General features: G+C 40.2%; 1 protein-coding gene across 3 annotated transcripts in view; it reads left to right on the forward strand.

The window, feature by feature from the left end:
• The first annotated feature begins 987 nt into the window (after positions 1 to 987).
• The window catches only part of RCL1 (RNA terminal phosphate cyclase like 1), a 69,701-nt gene continuing 51,628 nt past the window's right edge, over positions 988 to 19,060 (forward strand). For 2 of the 3 annotated variants that reach the window (XR_011531453.1, XR_011531455.1), the window contains exons 1-2: positions 999 to 1,373; positions 18,466 to 18,537. Coding sequence is in view for 1 of the 3 variants with exons in the window: in XM_070589988.1 (XP_070446089.1) it covers positions 1,238 to 1,373; positions 18,466 to 18,537 (208 nt within the window). In the remaining 2 variants the exon portion in view is untranslated. Of the gene's footprint in view, positions 1,374 to 18,465; positions 18,538 to 19,060 lie in introns of all 3 variants that reach the window. The other variant, XM_070589988.1, reaches the window with a different exon arrangement.

Here is a 19,060-nt window from a genome sequence, read left to right on the forward strand (position 1 = left end):
TAGCTGCCTTCCTTAATCTTACTTTAGCTCCCTCCCCTTCCACAACTCCCACCACCCCCGTGTGTTCTGGAACTCATGATCTGGTGACATTGTCCAAAAAATGGCTGTAAACTCACGTTATTATGATATTGGACTGCTAAGTTTGCGGTCATATGATACTTAACTGCACATCTTTGAAGGTTTCTGGGCAGAGGAGTGACATCCAATCTTTGGGAAGACTGGTGTTCAGGATTAGAAGAGGGCAGGAAAGAGGAAAAAGCAGTGCGTGTGTGTGTGTGTGCACGGACGTGTGTGTTTGAAGTTATAACTACCCATTCTGAGGCATGCGAGATGGGAGGCCCTGACTTGGCGTGAAGCGCAGCGAATGTAAAGCAAGGGGTCGATATGAAAGGGGCAAAGCCTGCTGTCTCAAAATAAGCAACGGCCGGGGGTCGGAAGACTCGGGTCCCAGAGCATGCTGCCACTGCCAGCTTTGCAATGTTCCTCGAGCCTTTCCCCATGTGTAAGGTGGGAATGGCACTACCTCGTAGGGTTACAGCGGGCAGCGAGGGGACAGCGCCGACAGCGCGTTCAGCACGGTGTCTGCAACAGGGTAAGCGCGCCAATACAGCTTTCTCTTCTATTAAGATAAAGGCGCGGGAGATAATACCATCCACATTCCAGGGCTTGCTGTTTAAGTAGTGAGGCTAAGTATAGGGCATGTAGTAGGCAATCAACCCCAGTCCGTCGCCTCCCGTTGCCCCCACGCCGGGAGAGACCCCGCGGAGATGGCCAGGGAAGGCGTGCTCTCGCGCCCCGGCTCCTAGGCCTCCCCCCACCGCGCTCCTCCCGCGGCGCGCTGTTGCCGGGGCCCGGGCACCGCCCAGCTCCAGCGCAGGCCAATGGCGGCGTGGCCCGGGCACCGCCCAGCTCCAGCGCGGGCCAATGGCGGCGCGTGGAGGGCACCGCCCTGAGCCCGCACGGACCAATAGCAGCGTGGCCCGGTGTGGGGGCCGCCCCTAGCCGGGCGAGGAGGCGGGGAGGCGGTCACTGGCTCCGCCCCGCTCCCCTCTGACCCGGTGTCTCGTCTCTCCGTCTTCCTGTTCCAAACCACGTGGACGCGCCGGGGGCTGCGGGGTTGCGGGAGGGAGCCCTGGTCGCCACCGTCGCCGCCGCCGCCGCCGCCGGGTTTGCGACCCCCGCGCCAGTCCGAAGTCACCGCGCCCCGGCCGCCCGTACCTTTGTGGAGGGCGCGCACATGGCGACCCAGGCGCACTCCCTCAGCTACGCGGGCTGCAACTTCTTGCGCCAGCGTCTGGTCCTGTCCACTCTGAGCGGGCGCCCAGTCAAAATCCGAAAGATTCGCGCCAGAGACGACAACCCGGGCCTCCGAGGTAACTCTGGCGGGCAGCGCGCGGGGTGGGCGCGGGGGCCGAGGGGAGACGGCGCTGATGCCCAGGGGCCGGCGCGCGGGCAGCCTCTGGGTCCCGCGGGCGCGCTGGGGAGGGCCAGTGGCGCGTCGCCTCCACATTCCTGCGAGCCGGAGGCTGGGGGGTGAGGCGGGGTCGGGCCCCGAGGGGTGCGCTCAGCTGCGCGCTGCGCTTGGCGTCTGCCGGGCGCTGGTAGTAAACAGCTACACGTTTTCCAGCATTACGTGTTGCAACAAATCCCTAGGCATCGCCCCCTGGCTTGTCTTCAGTCCCTTTTGCCCTCGCCATAAACCTCTCAGAGGAGAAAAACAGTTTGTTGGACCAAAATGTGGTGAATGGGCTGATGTAAAGATGGAGCGAGATTTGGAGAGAAAAGTACGACTGGTTGGTTCCGTACCCTGTCCCAAAACAGGTCTGAGAAGCAGCTGCCCCCTTCATCACTGGCTGTTTCTGTCGCCATGATTTCTCGGCTGCCTTCACACCACTCCTTGAGTGTGGGTTAAAGAATTTTTAAAAATTCTGTGTTTGTTTTCAGCCATGACTGTGATTGATGTGCGCAGGACAGGAGCTTTGAGATAAATTTTTAGCAGTCATGGGCCTAATTGCCTTGACTTTAGTATAGGGTTGGTGACAAGCGCTAAACTACAGGCTTCCAAGCTCCCTTTTTTGTCCTACAAAGGTAGACAGATTAAAAATGGGCCCCATTTAAACACACATCGAGTTAAATGGCTCCGATTTTCATCTGGTCCCCTGGAATAAGATACATGCATTTGAAAGCTTCTGTCTGGTTATCCCAGGTTGGGAGACTCAGTTAAAGAAAAAAAGGAAAAACCTATGTGGACATTGAAGGAGAGGGTTTGTGGTTGGTCCTGGAAGTTTCCTGGGTCGTATTGATGTGTTTGGTTTTGTGTTAGTTCCTGTACTAGGTGGCCAGCCCATTTCATCATCTGTCTGAATTCATTTTCTAAACAGTTACATTTCTGCCTCTTTTGAATGATGATTCGTTGCAAAAAAGGGGAAAGTGCCATGTCACTGATGGAGATAGAAGGTTAGGAAGGAAAGAACCAGAAGAACCTTCATACGGTGAAGAGGAACCTGGTGACAGTAGGAAAGGCTTGTGTTAGTACACGATTACTGCCCTTGCTGTACAGCTCAAAAACACAGAGGAAGTTAGGGAGGGACTGCCAGCATGGTTTATGCTAGATGCTCTTCCTCTCAACCTTTCTTTTCCTTATTTTGAGTCTGGCCCTTGGGCAAAGCAATTGCTTGATTGCTCTACTCTGTGGCATTCCCAGCCAGCTCTCCCCTTCACTCCCAGATTAGCCTAGAGAACTTGACACTAGCTGGATATTTTTTTTTTAGAGAAATAGAATACTTTAGCCTGGAGACTTGGGATTTCTAATGGAAACAGAGTGCCCATAAGATACAGTTAGTGTTAGTCTCTTGACAGGTGACCTCCAAACTAATGTTTAATATTCCAGAGGATGTTTCCTTCTCTCCCCCCTCCACTGTTTGTGCATCTCTTTACTGCCACACACACATGCAAACACACAAACACACAAACTCCCATTTCTTCCAATAGGGCTTGGCCACTTGGCACTTCCCTGAAAAGATGCCAGACTCTGGTGCCTGGAGGAGGTAATACTAGTTGGCAGATGTGCTGGTATTTTAGGGAGAACACTACGTGGAGCATTATTTGCCTTACCTTAATAATATACCAGGAGAAAAAAGAGGCCCCTGATTTAGACCTCTTTGTGCTGGCTTCAAGAAACCTTGTAGACATTTGCTTAGTTTCTTGTAGAGGGAATTGAGATGTACGTATATACATGCATTCATAGATATACATATGTGTACATACACATGTAAGTGTATATACATATACACATATACATAAATACGTGTCACCTGTGACACGTGATATGTGGTCATAGTCAAGCAAGTTGTGGGTAGCTTGACTGAAGATGTACCCTGCCAGCTGTGTTACCAGTCGTCTACCCCTTTCTGATCCTTCCTGACTTAGATGCTGAGAATTGGAAAAATTCAGAGCATATCCAGTAAAATCTTCAGCTCAGATGCAAGAGTCACATCTCTGGAAGGTGCTTGCTTAAACATTTCTTCTGGTGTGGGCTTTGGAGGGTGGGGGTGGTGCAGAGGCCTTCTGCCTCAGGAGCCGTCATTCAGAAACCGTTTGTTGAGCGCCAGTATATGCAGGGCTTTGTCGCGGTGTAAACATGAGAAGCTGGTTGCCCTGCTCTCAAGGAGCTTTCTAAGTACAAAGAACTTGAGTGAGTAGCTTGAGTAACTTGAAGTAGGAGGAGATGAATGTTATGAAGAGGTTCAGCAGAGTTCAGAGCCCACTTCCCTGTAGGTAATGAAGGAGGACTTTCTGGACCTGCTGATCTGGACAGATGGGATTGAGATGGTGGCTTCAAGAATCAGTGTTGGTGAAAGAAACAGTTTTTAAGTCAAAAAGTTCTTTATTATGTTAAGGTAAAATTTTTAATTTGTCGTAGGCGTAGTGGTGTTAAGAGCTTGGGCTCAGAGTTAGACCTCGGTTTGAGTTCTGGTTCTGCCTTTTGCTATTAGTTCTCAGACCTTGGGTACATTCTTTAACATTTCTGAGCCTCAGTTTTTTCATCTATACAGTGGGGCCAGTACTACTGACTTTAGAGGGTTATTGTGAGGATTAAATGGAACAGTGCTTCCGAGTGCACCAAACAGTGTCTGGCATGTAGCGAGAATAAATGTTAGCTGGTTTTATTATTATGTAACTTCTACCCACTGGGTATAGTTCTGCTCTGTGGCATCCAAAATCTGTTCCTGCTTCTATATGGAAACTTTTCAAGTATTTAAAGAGAATTGTGCCATCTCTTTGTCTTCTCTTTCCAGGCTAAAGTTTTCCTTTTAGGTGATGGCTTCCAAATGTTTGTGTGTTATATGTATAATGAGGGGTTCTCAACCAGGGGCAGTTTTGCTCCCCAGGGGACATTTGGCAGTGTTTGGAGACATTTTTGGTTGTCACAACTGGGAGACTGCCCTTGGCATCTAATGAGTAGAGCCCAGGGATGCCGCTAAACATCCCCACAATGCCCTGGACAGCTCCCCACACAAAGAATTATTCTGTCCAGAATATCAATAGCACCCATGTTGAAAGACTCTGGCCTACTGGACTTAATTATTAAGGCTTTTCTTTTCCTCTATTCCTAATGGTTGAGAATAATAGCATGTGGCACCAAGAAAACTGCATAGGGATTCAGAAGGGGATGAGACACAAGTCAAACTCTGTGCCTTAAAGCAGAGCAGTTAATCTGTTAAGTAAAATTGCCTTGTTCCACATGCAGAGGGATTGTAAATGAGAAGTATTTGAATCCCAAGGAAAGATGATCCTGGAATGGTTTTTATTAGTTATATAGCCACATGTGTACTTTTTGCTTCACTCTTGAGGGACACGAACAATTATGTTATCTCAGACGACTCCTATTAGCAGGAAATAAATATTTTTGTTGTTGTTTTACTGAAGATAAAAAAGCCAAGACATAGTTAAGTAAGATAGCTGGTGACATTGCACATCCACTGAGTGACAGAGCTGGAAAGAGATTGCAGCCAGCTCCAGCCTGGAGGGCCTGTTCTCCCGTCTGGTTAGATGGACTTGGGTGTTCCTCGTCATATTATAAAGCAGCTGTCCAAAGTGCGTCTGTCTGTGGGTTCCATGAGGGCTGTGTCTTGCAGGGTTCACTTGAGTTAATACTTTCTGGCTAAGGTGAGGTCCAAATGGAAAGAATTCCACGAGAGTGATAATTGTTTAAAGTGAGAATACAGAAATGATGGACTTGGGCAAGAGCACTGGCTTAGCAGTTAGGACACGGGACTGCTGCTACCCAAGTTCCTGAGCAGGTCACGTGACTAAGCCTCACTGTCTTCCCCTGGGAACCCTAGAGAGGGGTTGTTTGGTCCCATGGGAATGCTGCACGTGGCTTAAGCAGAGACTCTGAAAAAGGAGGAGTAAGTGGATTTTCAATCAAAAGAATCTTTTAAACTGTGCTAAGGAAACATGCTACATAGAGGTCCTTTGAAAGGTAAAACACCTTTTGGTAAACTCTTGCATTATTTTGGGGGTAAATCTGGCTGTTCATAAATTGGATTTTCTAAAAAGAAGATTATAAGGGAACACTCTATTTTTCTCCCTACTCTCAATACTTCAGACACCAGATGTGTGGTTTTTTTCCCCCATACCAAGCAGTTCTCTGATTCTCAGGGTATACCAACTGAGTGTCCTACAAATTTAACTCAATTCTGATGCTCTCTATGTAGCGATAGCATCAGATCCCACAGGTTAAGGGTTCAGTCCCACAAGACTGTCCCCAACTTCAGATACCAATCATGAGTGCCAATCGCAAGTCCGGGCCACTCGTACTCCTGACCAACCAGCTATAAATGGAGGGTTCTCACAAATCCCCCTTGGGTCTGATAATTTGCTAAAATGGCTCACGAAGCTCAGAGAAACAATTACTTACATTTACCAGTTTATTATAAAGGGTACTGTAAAGGATACAGATGAACAGCCAGATGAAGAGGTACATAGGGCCAGGTCTGGAAGGCACCTGAAGCCGGAGCATCTGTCCTTGTGGAACCGGGGTGTGCGTCCCTCCCAGAATGTGGATTCCTTCACCAACCTGGAAGTTCTCTCCTTGCTCAAGAGTTTTAATAGGAAGTAATTTCCTAGGCACCCTTCCCCTTCTGGAGGTCTAATCATTTGCTCCTTCTGGTGAGCAGCCCCAGCCTGAGGCTATTTCAGGCCCCCACCCTAAGTTACCTCGTTAGCATAAACCCAGGTATGCTTACAATGGGCGCCTTATGGAATAACTTGAAAGAGACTTCTATCACTCTGGAATGTCTAAGGGTTTTAGGAGCTCAGTGCCAGGAACTGATGACAAAGACCAAATATATTGTTATACCACAAGGATCTACCTATATTTTATTTCACCGTGGCCTAGGACTCAGAGTTGTTGATAGGTAACTGCAGTTGGGGAAGGCCTGACAACTATACTAATGATAAGTGTGGATTGAGTATTGTCTTGTTGATTAGGAACCTGCCCTCTTGTGCCTCTATTGACTATTAAAGTTTGCTCTCATGTGATGATTATTGGCTGCCCTAAATAAGACACACATATTTTAAAGACAAATCCCAAGAATCCTAATGGTCTGTTTTCAGATTTCCTGTTGCTTAGAAGCTGTAAAATGCTATTCCAGATTGAACTGTCCATCATCTTTTTTTTTAAACTAAACGTTTTATTTTGAGATCATTGTAGATTCACATGCAATTGAAATAAATAACATAGAGAGATCTGTCTACACTTTATCCAGTTTCCCCCAGTGGTAACATCTGGAAAAACTGTAGTACAATATCACAACCAGGATATTGAGATGGATAAGAGTGAAGATGACTGAGCATTTCCATCACCACGAGCATTCCTCAAGTTGTCCTTTTATAGCCACACCCTCTTCCCTCCTTTCCACACTCACTCCTTAACCCTTGGCAATCACTAATCTGTTCTCCATTCCTATAATTTTGTCATTTGAAGAATGTTGTATAAATGGAATTATACAGTAAATAACCTTTTATAGTTGACTTTTCACTCAGCATGATTCTCTGGAGATCTATCCAAATTGTTGTTTTTATCAAGTTCCTTTTTGTTGCTGAATTGTATTCCATGGTATGAAAATACTGCAGTTTTTTTTTAACCATTCACCTGTTGAAGGACATCTGGATTGTTTTCAGTATTTTGGCTATTATGAATAAGGCTGCTATGAAAATTCATGTACAAGTTATTATATGGACATAGGTCTGTCTTTCTCTGGGACAAATGCCCAGGAGTGAAATTGCTGGGTTGTATGTTTAAGAAACTGCTAAACTGTATTCCAGTGTGACCTTTCTATTTTATATTCCCACCAGCAGTGTAGGGGTGATTTGGTTTCTCTGCATCCTTGCCAACATTTATTATTGTCTATTTTTAATTTTAGCCATTCTGATAAGCATATAGTGCTATCTTATAGTTTAATCTGCACATTCCTAGTGGCTAAGGATGTTGAACTTCTTTCCATGTCCTTATTTGCTCATCTGTATAGCCTTTTCAGTGAAATGTCTTTTCAAGTCTTTTGCCCATTTTCTAGTAGGATTGTTTGTTTTTTCTAAGTTTTGAAAATTTTTTACATATTCTAGTCTTTTGCCAAATGTGTGGTTTGCTAATATTTTATCCTGCTCTATAGCTTTTCATTCTCTTAACATGGTCTTTTGCAGAGGAAAATATTCTAATTTAATGAAATAAAATTTGTCACATTTTTCTTTTATTGCTTGTGCTTTTGGTGTCGAGTCTAAGAACTGTTTGCCTAGCCCTAGATCCTGAAGATTTTCCGTGTTTTTTTCTAAAGGTTTTACAGTTTTACGTTTAATTTTTGTATGAGGTTTAAGACTTAGGTGCAGTTAATTTGTTTTGCCTGTGGATCTCCAGCTGCTCTGGCACCATTTGTTGAAATGGCTTTTTTCTGTTTAATCACTTCTTTACCTTTGTAAAAAAGCAGTTGGGCATGTTTGTAGGGGTCCCTTTCCGGGTTCTCTATTCTGTTCCACTGATCTATGTATGTCTATCCCTTTGCCAATACCACAGTCTTGATTACTATATCTATATAATAAAATTTTAAAATTGGGTAGGCTGATCTCTCTAACTTTATTCTTATTTTTCATTATTGTTTTAGCTATTCTAGTTCCTTTGCCTTTCTATATGAATTTTAGAATAATCTTGTCTATATCTATAAAGAATCTTGCTGGGATTTTGACAGGATCTGTGTTAAACCTATATGTCAATTTAGAAGGGATTGTCGTCTTCACTATATTGAGTCTTCTAATTCATAATCATAGTATATCTCTCTATTTTTTTAGATTTTTATTTTCTTTTATCAGTGTCATGTAGTTTTCAGCATATATCTTGTACATGTTTTAATTTACACTGAAAATTTAACTTTTTGAGCAATTGAAAATGGTATAGTATTTTTAAATTTTTTTTTTAAAGGGAAATACTTTTTTTTTTTTTTTAGATTTTATTTTTTCCTTTTTCTCTCCAAAACCCCCCGGTACATAGTTGTGTATTCTTCGTTGTGGGTCCTTCTAGTTGTGGCATGTGGGACGCTGCCTCAGCGTGGTTTGATGAGCAGTGCCATATCCGTGCCCAGGATTCAAACCAACAAAACACTGGGCCGCCTGCAGTGGAGCTCGCGAACTTAACCACTCGGCCACGGGGCCAGCCCCAGTATTTTTAATTTTTAGTTTTGATCTCTATGTGTTCATTGCTAGTATTTAGAAATACAATTTATTTTTTCTGGATGTTTATTTTGTGTCCTGCAAACTTGGTGAATTTACTTGTTAGTTCTAGATGTTATTTTGTAGATTCTTTGGGATTTTCTATGTAGAGAATTATGTCATCTGCAAATGGGAACAGTTTTATGTCTTCTTTCCTAAACTTTATGCCTTTTATTTCCTTCTTTTTATTGCATTGGCTAGAACTTCCAGCACTATGTTAGATAAAAGTAATGAGAGCAGATCTCCTTGCCATGTTCTGGTCTTAAGAGGAAAGCATCCACTGTTTCGCCACTAAGTATAATATTAGCTGTATATTTTTTTAGATGCTTTTTATCAAGTTGAGGAAGTTTCCTTCTGTGCCTGTTTTTCCAAGAAGTTTTTTTTTTTTTTAAATGAATGAGTGTTGTATTTTGTCAAATGCTTTTTCTGCACCAATTGATGTGATCATGTGATTTTTCTTTCTTAGCCTGTTAATATGGTGTATTGCATTGATTGATTTTCACATATTGAACCAGCCTTTCATTCCTTCAATAAACCCTACTTGGTCATGGTGTGTAATTCTTTTTATATATTGCTGAATTTTATTTGCTAATATTTTGTTAAGGATTTTTGAGTATATATTCATAAGTGGTAGTGATCTGTAGTTTTCTTTTTTGTATTGTCTTGGTCTGATTTTGGTATCAGAGTAATACTAGCTTAAAATGAATTGGAAACTGTTTCCTCTTTTGTTTTCTGGAAGACATTGTGTAGAATTGATTTTAATTCTTTACACATTTGATAGAATTCTCCATTGAGACCACTTGGGCCTAGAGATTTCTTTTTTGGGAGTTTTTAAAATTATACATTCAATTTCCTGAATAGTTAGAGGACTATACAAATTATCTATTTCTTATGGTGAGCTGTGGTAATTTGTGTTTTTTGAAGTGGTCCATTTCATCTAAATTGTTAAGTTTATATAGGTAGAGTTGTTCATAGTATTCTCGTATTACCTTTTTGATGTCTGCAGGATCTGTAGTGGTATCCCTTGTTTCATTCCTGATAGTGATGATTTGTGTCTTCTCTCTTTTTTTTTGTCAGTCTTGCTAGAGGTTTATCATTTTTATTCATCTTTTTAAAGAACTAGGTCTTTGTTTCATTGATTTTTCTCTGTTATTTTTCTGTTTTCAATTTTATTTATTTCTTCTCTTATTATTTCCTTTCTTCACCTGTTTGTATTTATTTTGCTCTTTTTTCTAAATTATTGAGGTGGGGCTTAGATTATTGGAAACTTTCTCTTTGTTAATGTATGCATTTAGTGCAATAAAACTTCCCTCTCAACATTGCTTTAACTGTGTCCTGCAAATTTGATATGTCGTATTTTAATTTTCATTCAGTTCAGTGTGTTTTTTTTCCTTGCCTTTGAGACTTCTTTGATCCATGGGTTATTTATAAGTGTGTTGTTTAGTTTCCAAGTGTCGGTATATTTTCCTTTCTGTTACTGATTTCAGTTTGATTCCATTATGGTTGGAGAACATGCTCTGTATGACTTCAGTTCTTTTAAATTTGTTGAGATTTTTTTTTTATGGTCCAAGATATTGTCTATCTCGGTGTATGTTCCATGGGCCCTTGGGAAGAATGTGTATTCTGCTGTTGTGGGTGGAGTGTTGTGTAAATGTCGATTAGATCCTGCTCGTTGATGGTATTGTTGAGTTTTTGTTTCTTCTTGTTGATTTTTATCTAGTTCTAGTGATAACTGAGAGAGGGGTATTGAAGTCTCCAACTGTAGTTGTGGATTTGTCTTTCTCTTTTAAGTTCAAATAGTTTTAGCTTCACATATTTTGCAACTTTGGTGAATTTAGGATTGCTGTGTCTTCTTGGTGGACGACTCTTTCATTATTGTATAATGTTGTCCTGCTCTGTCTTTAGTAATTTTATGAGATGGAGGAAATGTCTAGTGAATTAGGAATAGAGAGTATTTGCGAATACGCTCTAGCCCTATGTATTTGTGAAGCCCGCCCAATGTATTTGTAAAGAAAAGAACTAGAACTCTGAAGAGTTTGGATATAAATAGTAAACTTGAAAGGTGGTAAAAATAGCCTAAATTAGAGAATTAAGTTGCTCTTTGTTGATTTTATCTCTTTTACAGGTTTTTATATAAGCAAAACAAAATATCTAGGTAGATTTGAAGGTATGGGACAAGAAAAGTAATCTTCAGTGTTTGTTATAAATAAAGCATCAGTAAAAATTATACAAATATCCTGGCGTATTTCTATTTCTGTGGGATAGAGTTCTAGATGTGGACTTGATGGGTCAAAGATTATGCTTTTTTTTTCTTTTTTCAAATGGCAATGTAGAGTAAAGTCAAAGTACATTAAATCCTCTCGCTTAATTAGTAAGATAGCCTTTCCTTTAATTGATATTTCTTTGTTGTTTTGACACCTGTCATTTTTTTGGAGCTATATTTAATGGCATGTCTAGTATCATGGTGATTTGGAGAGATAATTGGGTTTATTTGTTTTTTTCGTATTTTAAAAGGTATTACTTCTTTGAACTTGATTTTTCATTTTTTAAAATAGGCTTTTATCAAAGTATACTACACATTAAGAAAGGTGCACAAACCATAAATGTGTAGCTTGATGAATTATTACTAAGTGAATATATTCTTATAGCCGTTACCCATGTCAAGAAATAAAACATGACCAGCACCCCTCAAAACCACTCTCCTTGCTTGCTCCCAATCACACTGTTTCCTACCATCCCCAGTATAAATGGTAAGTTGACTTTTTACACCACAGATTAGGTTTCTAAAATATTAGCTGTAATTTATATAAGTGGAATCATAGAGTATGTATTTTTTGTGTGTGTTTGACTTCTTTAATTCTGTATCATGTTTGTGAGATTTATCTCTGTTGTAGCAGCAGTAGTTTGTTGATTTTTGTTGTGGTAGCATGGTATTACATTTTATTAATATACCACAATTTATGTATTGTATCTATGTTTTTTTAAAAAAATTTATTGTTAATTTTAATGATTATATTTTTTGTTTCCTAAGTTTATGCATTGCTCTATTTTGTTTTATTTTTTTGAGGAAGGTTAGCCCTGAGCTAACATCTGCCAGTCCCCCTCTTTTTGCTGAGGAAGACTGGCCCTGAGCTAACATCCATGCCCATCTTCCTCTACTTTATGTGTGGGACGCCTGCCACAGCATGGCTGCCAAGTGGTGCCATGTCTGCACCTGGGATCCAAACTGGTGAACCCCGGGCTGCCAAAGCAGAATGTTCGAACTTAACCACTGCACCACCAGGCTGGCCCCCTGTCTGTGTTTATGTATTGCAGATATCTTTTTCCACTCTGTGACTTGTCTTTTAACACTCTAAATGGTGTCTTTTGATGAACAATAGTTACTAATTTTAAAGATTGGCACCTGAGCTAACAACTGTTGCCAATCTTTTTTTTTCTTTGCTTTTTCTCCCCAAATCCACCCAGTACATAGTTGTATATTTTAGTTGTGGGTCCTTCTAGTTGTGGCTTGTGGGACGCCACCTCAACATGGCCTGATGAGCGGTGCCGTGTCCGTGTCCAGGATCCAAAGCAGCAAAACCCTGGGCCGCTGAAGCAGAGCTCGTGAACTTAACCACTTGGCCACGGGGCCAACCCCCCTCCTTGAACTTTTTAAGGCTTCTGTTTTTATATATAAACTCTTTTATAATGAATAAATTCACTTTTCATATTTTTGAAAGCAGAATTTTAATGAGAAATAGATGTTGAATTTTATCAGATGCCTTTTCAGTAGCAACTTGTTTTTCCTGTTTTTATATTCAATTTGTATTTAATTATGTTGTTGTTTTCCTTGTACTTTATCTGCAGCCCATTCCTGGGATGCACCTTCTTTTTTTTTTTTTTAACTTTTCATTGAGATTTTGATAGTTTACAACCTTGTGAAATTTCAGTTGTACGTTACTGTTTGTCAGTCGTGTTGTAGGTACACCACTTCACCCTTTATGCCCACCCCACACCCCCTCCCTTTCCCCTGGTAGCCACTAATCTGTTCTCTTTGTCTACGTGTTTAACTTCCACATATGAGTGGAGTCATACAAAGATTGTCTTTCTCTGTCAGGCTTATTTCACTTAATTTATCCTCAAGGTCCATCCATGTTGTTGTGAATGGGACGATTTTATCCTTTTTTATGGCTGAGTAGTATTCCATTGTGTGTGTGTGTGTGTGTGTGTGTGTGTGTGTGTGTGTGTGTGTGTGTATCATATCATCTTTATCCAGTCATCAGTTGATGGGCACTTAGGTTGCTTCCACATCTTGGCTATTGTAAATAATGCTGCAATGAACATAGGGGTGCGTGGGACTTTTGGAATTCCTGATTTCAAGCTCTTTGGATAGACACCCAGTAGTGGGATGGCTGGATCGTATGGTAGTTCTATTTTTAATTTTTTGAGGAATCTCCATACTGTTTTCCATAGTGGCTGCACCAGTTTGCCTTCCTGCCAGCAGTGTATGAGGGTTCTTTTTTCTCCACAACCTCTCCAACATTTGTTACTATTAGTTTTAGTTATTTTTGCCATTCTAATGGGTGTAAGGTGATATCTTAGTGTAGTTTTGATTTGCATTTCCCTGATGATCAGCGATGATGAGCATCTTTTCATGTGCCTGTTGGCCATCCGTATATCTTCTTTGGAGAAATGTCTGTTCATGTCTCCAGCCCATTTTTTTTAAAGATTTTTATTTTTTTCCTTTTTCTCCCCAAAGCCCCCCGCCGTTACATAGTTGTATATTCTTCGTTGTGGGTCCACCTAGTTGTGGCATGTGGGATGCTGCCTCAGCGTGGTCTGATGAGCAGTGCCATGTCTGCGCCCAGGATTTGAACTAACGAAACACTGGGCCGCCTGCAGCGGAGCGCGCGAACTTAACCACTCGGCCACGGGGCCAGCCCCTCCAGCCCATTTTTTGATCGGGTTGTTTGATTTTTTGTTGTTGAGTTGTGAGAGTTCTTTATATATTATGGATATTAAGCCTTTGTCAGTATATGACTTGCAAATATTTTTTCCCAGTTAGTGGGTTGTTTTTTTTTTTCAATCCTGTTTTCATTTGCCTTGAAGAAGCTCTTTAGTCTGATGAAGTCCCATTTGTTTATTCTTTCTATTGTTTCCCTTCTCTGAGAAGACATGGTGTCTTTTATTTGTGGTGCTCTTAAGTGTTCTGCTATTGAAACCATCTTTATACATTTTTTTTTTGTTTGGAATGTGTAATATAAGAATTATTTTTCTTTGAATGCTGGGAAAATTTTAAAAAATAATTTCATCACTGCTCTTTTCTGCTTGTTATTTAATTAATTTTCTCATTTGCTTTGTATTGGGTTTGTCTTTTTGTGTCTTTTTCTGGTTTATCTGTTTTGAGTTGTCATCTGTTTACATAGTTATCCGTCTTAATTTCAAATGTATCAATAAATAATAGAGAATATTTGCCACAAAAGCTATTAATCTTTTTTATTAACTGTAGTTTTTACTTCTGGCTTTATTAATTCACATTTTCTTTCCTTTTACAAATGAATGAAGCTATTGATTTGTGTTGTATCTTCTCAATGAATTAGCTTAATTTTTTTCTACTATATTTTCCATTTTGTTTATCTCTTCTTTTGAGATTATTATTGTCATTTACTTTTTGGCTTGTAATTTTGTTCCACTTCTAAAATCTCAGTTCATTTTGCTCTTGCTTTTCTTAATAACTAAGGTATTTAGAGTGGTAAAATTTTTTTTAGTAGACTCCTGTGTATTTTGATTAAATTGGTATTTCTGTTTAAGACATTTTATTATGGTCTGCAATATTTTTTTAATCTGTTCACACTTTAGGAAAGATGTTATATATTTCTTTAAGTTAAAATATAACATTATTTATTACACTGTGCGTAACTACATATTAAACATAAAATATGTATATATTTTATACATACATTATTTCCAAATGAATGACATCTTTTAACTTAATCTGAGGGGCCAGCCCAGTGGTGCAGCGATTAAGTTAACACATTCTGCTTTGGCAGCCTGGCGCTTGCTGGTTTGGATCCCGGGCATGAACCTATGCACCGCTTGTCAAGCCATGCTGTGGCAGGCATCCCACATATAAAGTAGAGGAATATGGGCACGGATGTTAGCTCAGGGCCAGTCTTCCTCAGCAAAAAGAGGATTGGTGGCAGTTGTTAGCTCAGGGCTAATCTTCCTTAAAAAAAAATTTGTTATGAGAATTGAGTATGTGTTTTTAATATCTATTGTTTTGGATTTAACAAGGAAAATAATGACTCCTAATTTCATGTGTTAATAGTTTGCTCTCTTTTAGTTACTTCTCTAAAGAAATTGAAATCACGTTGTATATGTTACTTATTTTTTCCATACCATAGTGTGAACATTTCCTCGTGTAATTAAATAATTATTTAAAAAATACTTTTAATGGCCGCAAATTATTGTAAAGATCTTTCATAAGCTATTTAATGAGAGCAGTTTTGTTGGCTATTTAGATTGTGTTACAGTACCTTTATTTATATTTTTAATTTAAATTTTATGTATTTTTAAAAACACATACACATGGCATGAAATTCAAAGGGAACCAAAGGGTTGTCTCTTTTCCCAATGTTCCTTCCCTGTGGAGCAATCAGTGTTACTAGATTGTTGTGCTTCTTTTCAGGACTGGTTTTTGTATAAATGAGCAAATACATTTGCACTTTTTTATTTTTCACACAAATGGCTGTCTGCATCTTACTTTTTTTTCACTCAGTATACCATGGAGATGATTCATATCAGTATATGAAAAAACCTTATTAATTTTAAGGCTGCAGAGTGTTCACGTATATAGATGCCCCATAATTTATTTAAGCAGACTAGTATTTGTAGATATTTAAGTCAAAACTGTATTTGAGATTTGCTTCTTATTTTTAAAGTGTAGATCTTTTGAGTCTATTCTTTCTTCTGCTCCCCTTCTTTGAGACAGTTTTGCCTATCTTAGTGAGGAATGGATCAGGCTGACAACTGCCACTGTCTTATAGGAGTTACCGACTCCTTTAAAGAAATGACCAGCTCACTTCTTTGGGGGTTAGGGGAGGACATTAGGCATAGGAGGTGGTATTAAGGAATCCTGAGATTAGAGGTCCTAACAGTGCAAATTTGTTTAAAATGTGAAATGTGATAACATAAAAAATGCATGACATAAAAGTAGTTCTTAAAGGATTATAAAGTGAACACCTGTGTGACCCCGTCCAGGTCAAGAAATAGAACATTGCCCATTTGCTACTCCCTTCTGTGCCCCTGATGGTAGTCACTTTTCCTGACAGTTATGGTATTCATGTTGATTCTCTTTACAGCTTTTTAACCTAATTATGTATTCCTAAGCAATGTAGTAAAATTGTGCTTATTTTTGGAACATTTCCTGTAACGTGAACTTTTGTAGCCCCAGGAGCAGTCTTGAAGAGGAAGAGTCATAAACGGTGTATGGCAAGTGAAGGGGCAAGGAGTCCTACTCATGTTGTCTCAATGAAGTCTGAGACTTCAGTCTTAATATTATTAGATGAACTTGAGATCTTTTTTGTACCAGGTGATGGAGCTATATCTTCACTGTTGCCAGGATTCTGGAATGAGCTGTGTTTGGTTCTGCTGTGACCAGGGCATGATGCTGCCTGGAGGTCTCTTTATGTGTCTATTCTGTTCCTACTCGTGTTCCTGTGCTGGGCAGTTTTAACTGTGTTCATGTTTAAGAATTCCTGTGGATTGCAAAAAAAGAAAAAAATTATTTCTAAACTCATACATTTGTTTTTTTTCTTTGATAATCTGTAAAAGCTATGGAATTTAATCCTGGGCTTTATTCGTAAATGCTTGTTCCCCTCTCCCATTTAGGCACCTCGAAAGCTTGAGCAAATCAAGTTTTCCCCTTTTTTGTGCAGAGTAATTTGCATTTTCTGTAAACATATGGAGAAAGTGGCATTGTGTGATAGATCATGCTTGATTTTTCAAAACAGAATTTTTTTTATAAAAAGGCTGTAGAAGTAATTTCTAGTTCACTTTTATAGTTACTTTTTAATTTTTGTGATGCTACTTATACCACAACCTAATACACATACAAATTTATGTAAAACTGAGACCAAAATTTTATGAACTGCACCCTTATTATGTACACTTACTCTGAAATCATTTATTCTCTTCTGATTTCATTAAACATAGATTGATTGGGAACCCATTAAATTGTCTGCAGGATCCCTCGGTAGGTCACTGCCCACAGTTGGATAGGTCTTTGATTTTCTAGAGGAAGAGGTTGGCTCCCAGGGATTAACCTGAGTTAGGCAAACTAGTGTTGTGGTGAGGTTAAGAGCATGGACTTTGGAGCAGGACAGAGTTGGGCTTGACTCCTGGCTCTGCCACTTGCTAGTTGTTTGACCAGGGCAAGCTAGTCAGCATTCTTGGGCCTCAGCTTTCTATAAAATGGGAATGGCACTTCTTGTCTCGGGGTTATGAGGATTAAATGAGAGAATGTATGGCTGTAAGGTAAGCATTACTACACAGCAGCTGTTATTAACTATTATTACTTGTTTCAGGACTTAATAGTGTTTCTGACTTCTAGCCTAGTGCTCTTGGTACAGATTGCAGAATCTACTATGACAGGAGTTATGGGACAGCGTTAAGTAACAGAACAGGTGGATAGGAATTGCTTAGTTGATCTGCTCACCCTTTGAGATGAGTTCATGTGACCACGGGGTCTGTGTTCCCCAACTCTGCTAGTTTATTACAGGAGTGGAAACTGCCTAAAGCATCAGACAGTCACAGTGCCTTCAGTGCAGAAGAGTTGGTCTTCCTGTCCTTCTTCATGGGCAGGAGGTTGAAGCTAAAGCGTGCGTTTAAATAAAGGTAGCAGTAATACTGTACATTCAGGTATCTTTGTAATGAAATTAAAAAAACTGAATTGGTCGGGTAACTCTAGATCAGTAAGATGATAGAAGGAGGAAGAAGGGGCACTTTGTTGAATGGCAGAGACAGTGACCTCTTACTACGTCTGAGACTGAAGGGGAGCCCTTGATTTAATCTGCCCTCAGGTATTCTAGAGCGAGTAAGAATTTGACTTTAAAACTCTTCCCTAGGGACCGACCCCGTGGCCGAGTGGTTAAGTTTGGGTGCTCTGCTTCGGCGGCCCAGGGTTTTGCTGCTTCGGATCCTGGGCGCCACTCATCAGGCCATGCTGAGGCGGCGTCACACATGCCACAAATGGAAGGACCCACAACGAAAATATACAACTATGAACTGGGGGGATTTGGAGAGAAAAAAGCAAAAAAAAAAACAAACAAAAAGATTGGCAACAGTTGTTAGCTCAGGTGCCAATCTCTAAAAAATAAAATAAAATAAAACTCTTCCCTACTTTCTACTGTTCTTCCCATGTTTGGCATGCACTCCTGAGGTCAGAAGAACAGATCTTTATGAGTGTTATGCTGCTGAAATTAATATCCCATTAGATTGCTGGTAGAGTCACAGTTTTTTGTGGAATGTGAAAGCTGAGTTGTTTCTAATCGCTCTACTAAACATATATATGGTAGGTAGTGCTTTTCAAGTCTCAGCTTCCTCAACCAGTGAGATCCCATCCAGATCCTGAGGAAAATCCAGGTGTGATGGAGGAAGTACCTACGTGCTTTCTGGAAATGGTGACCTAAGATGAGGCCACTCTGCTTTCTCTTTTTCCCACAGATTTTGAAGCCAGCTTCATAAGGCTCTTGGACAAAATAACTAATGGTTCTCGAATCGAAATAAATCAAACAGGTAAGCTCCTTTTTTCTTCCCATTGCTGAAAGCACCTACATGTGCTACTTAAATATTCCTCTGTTTCTCACTCCTTTTGATGTTATAAATATTGTGCTCAGATGAAAAGACCCAGTTTCCTGTCTGTGATACAATTGTCTGGAGATGTATATGAAATCTGCCAATTTAAGGGGCACACACTTGATTTAAGGAAGTTAGAAGAATGAAACTTTCAAATCAACAAGCAACCACTTCCTCTTTTTTAACAATATATTTTATACCTAACATTTACCTACAACTTTTCAAAGTCCATTTATATACTTATATTGTCACATTAAAATCTTACAACAAGCTCTGAGGTAATTGTATGTGCTGAATTTTATTGTTTTATTTTGCCTTTCAAAAGAAGTTTGTACAAGTATATGCAAAAAATGTGAAAAATCCCTTCACCTGTTTCCTCTTCCACTCTCCCCGGGGGCAGCCACAGTCACAGCCTGGGGTGTGTGCCTTTGTTTCATTTATATGCATTTGCTTACATGGGCAC

Source organism: Equus przewalskii, chromosome 22, assembly GCF_037783145.1.
Source record: "Equus przewalskii isolate Varuska chromosome 22, EquPr2, whole genome shotgun sequence".
NCBI lineage: Eukaryota > Metazoa > Chordata > Mammalia > Perissodactyla > Equidae > Equus > Equus przewalskii.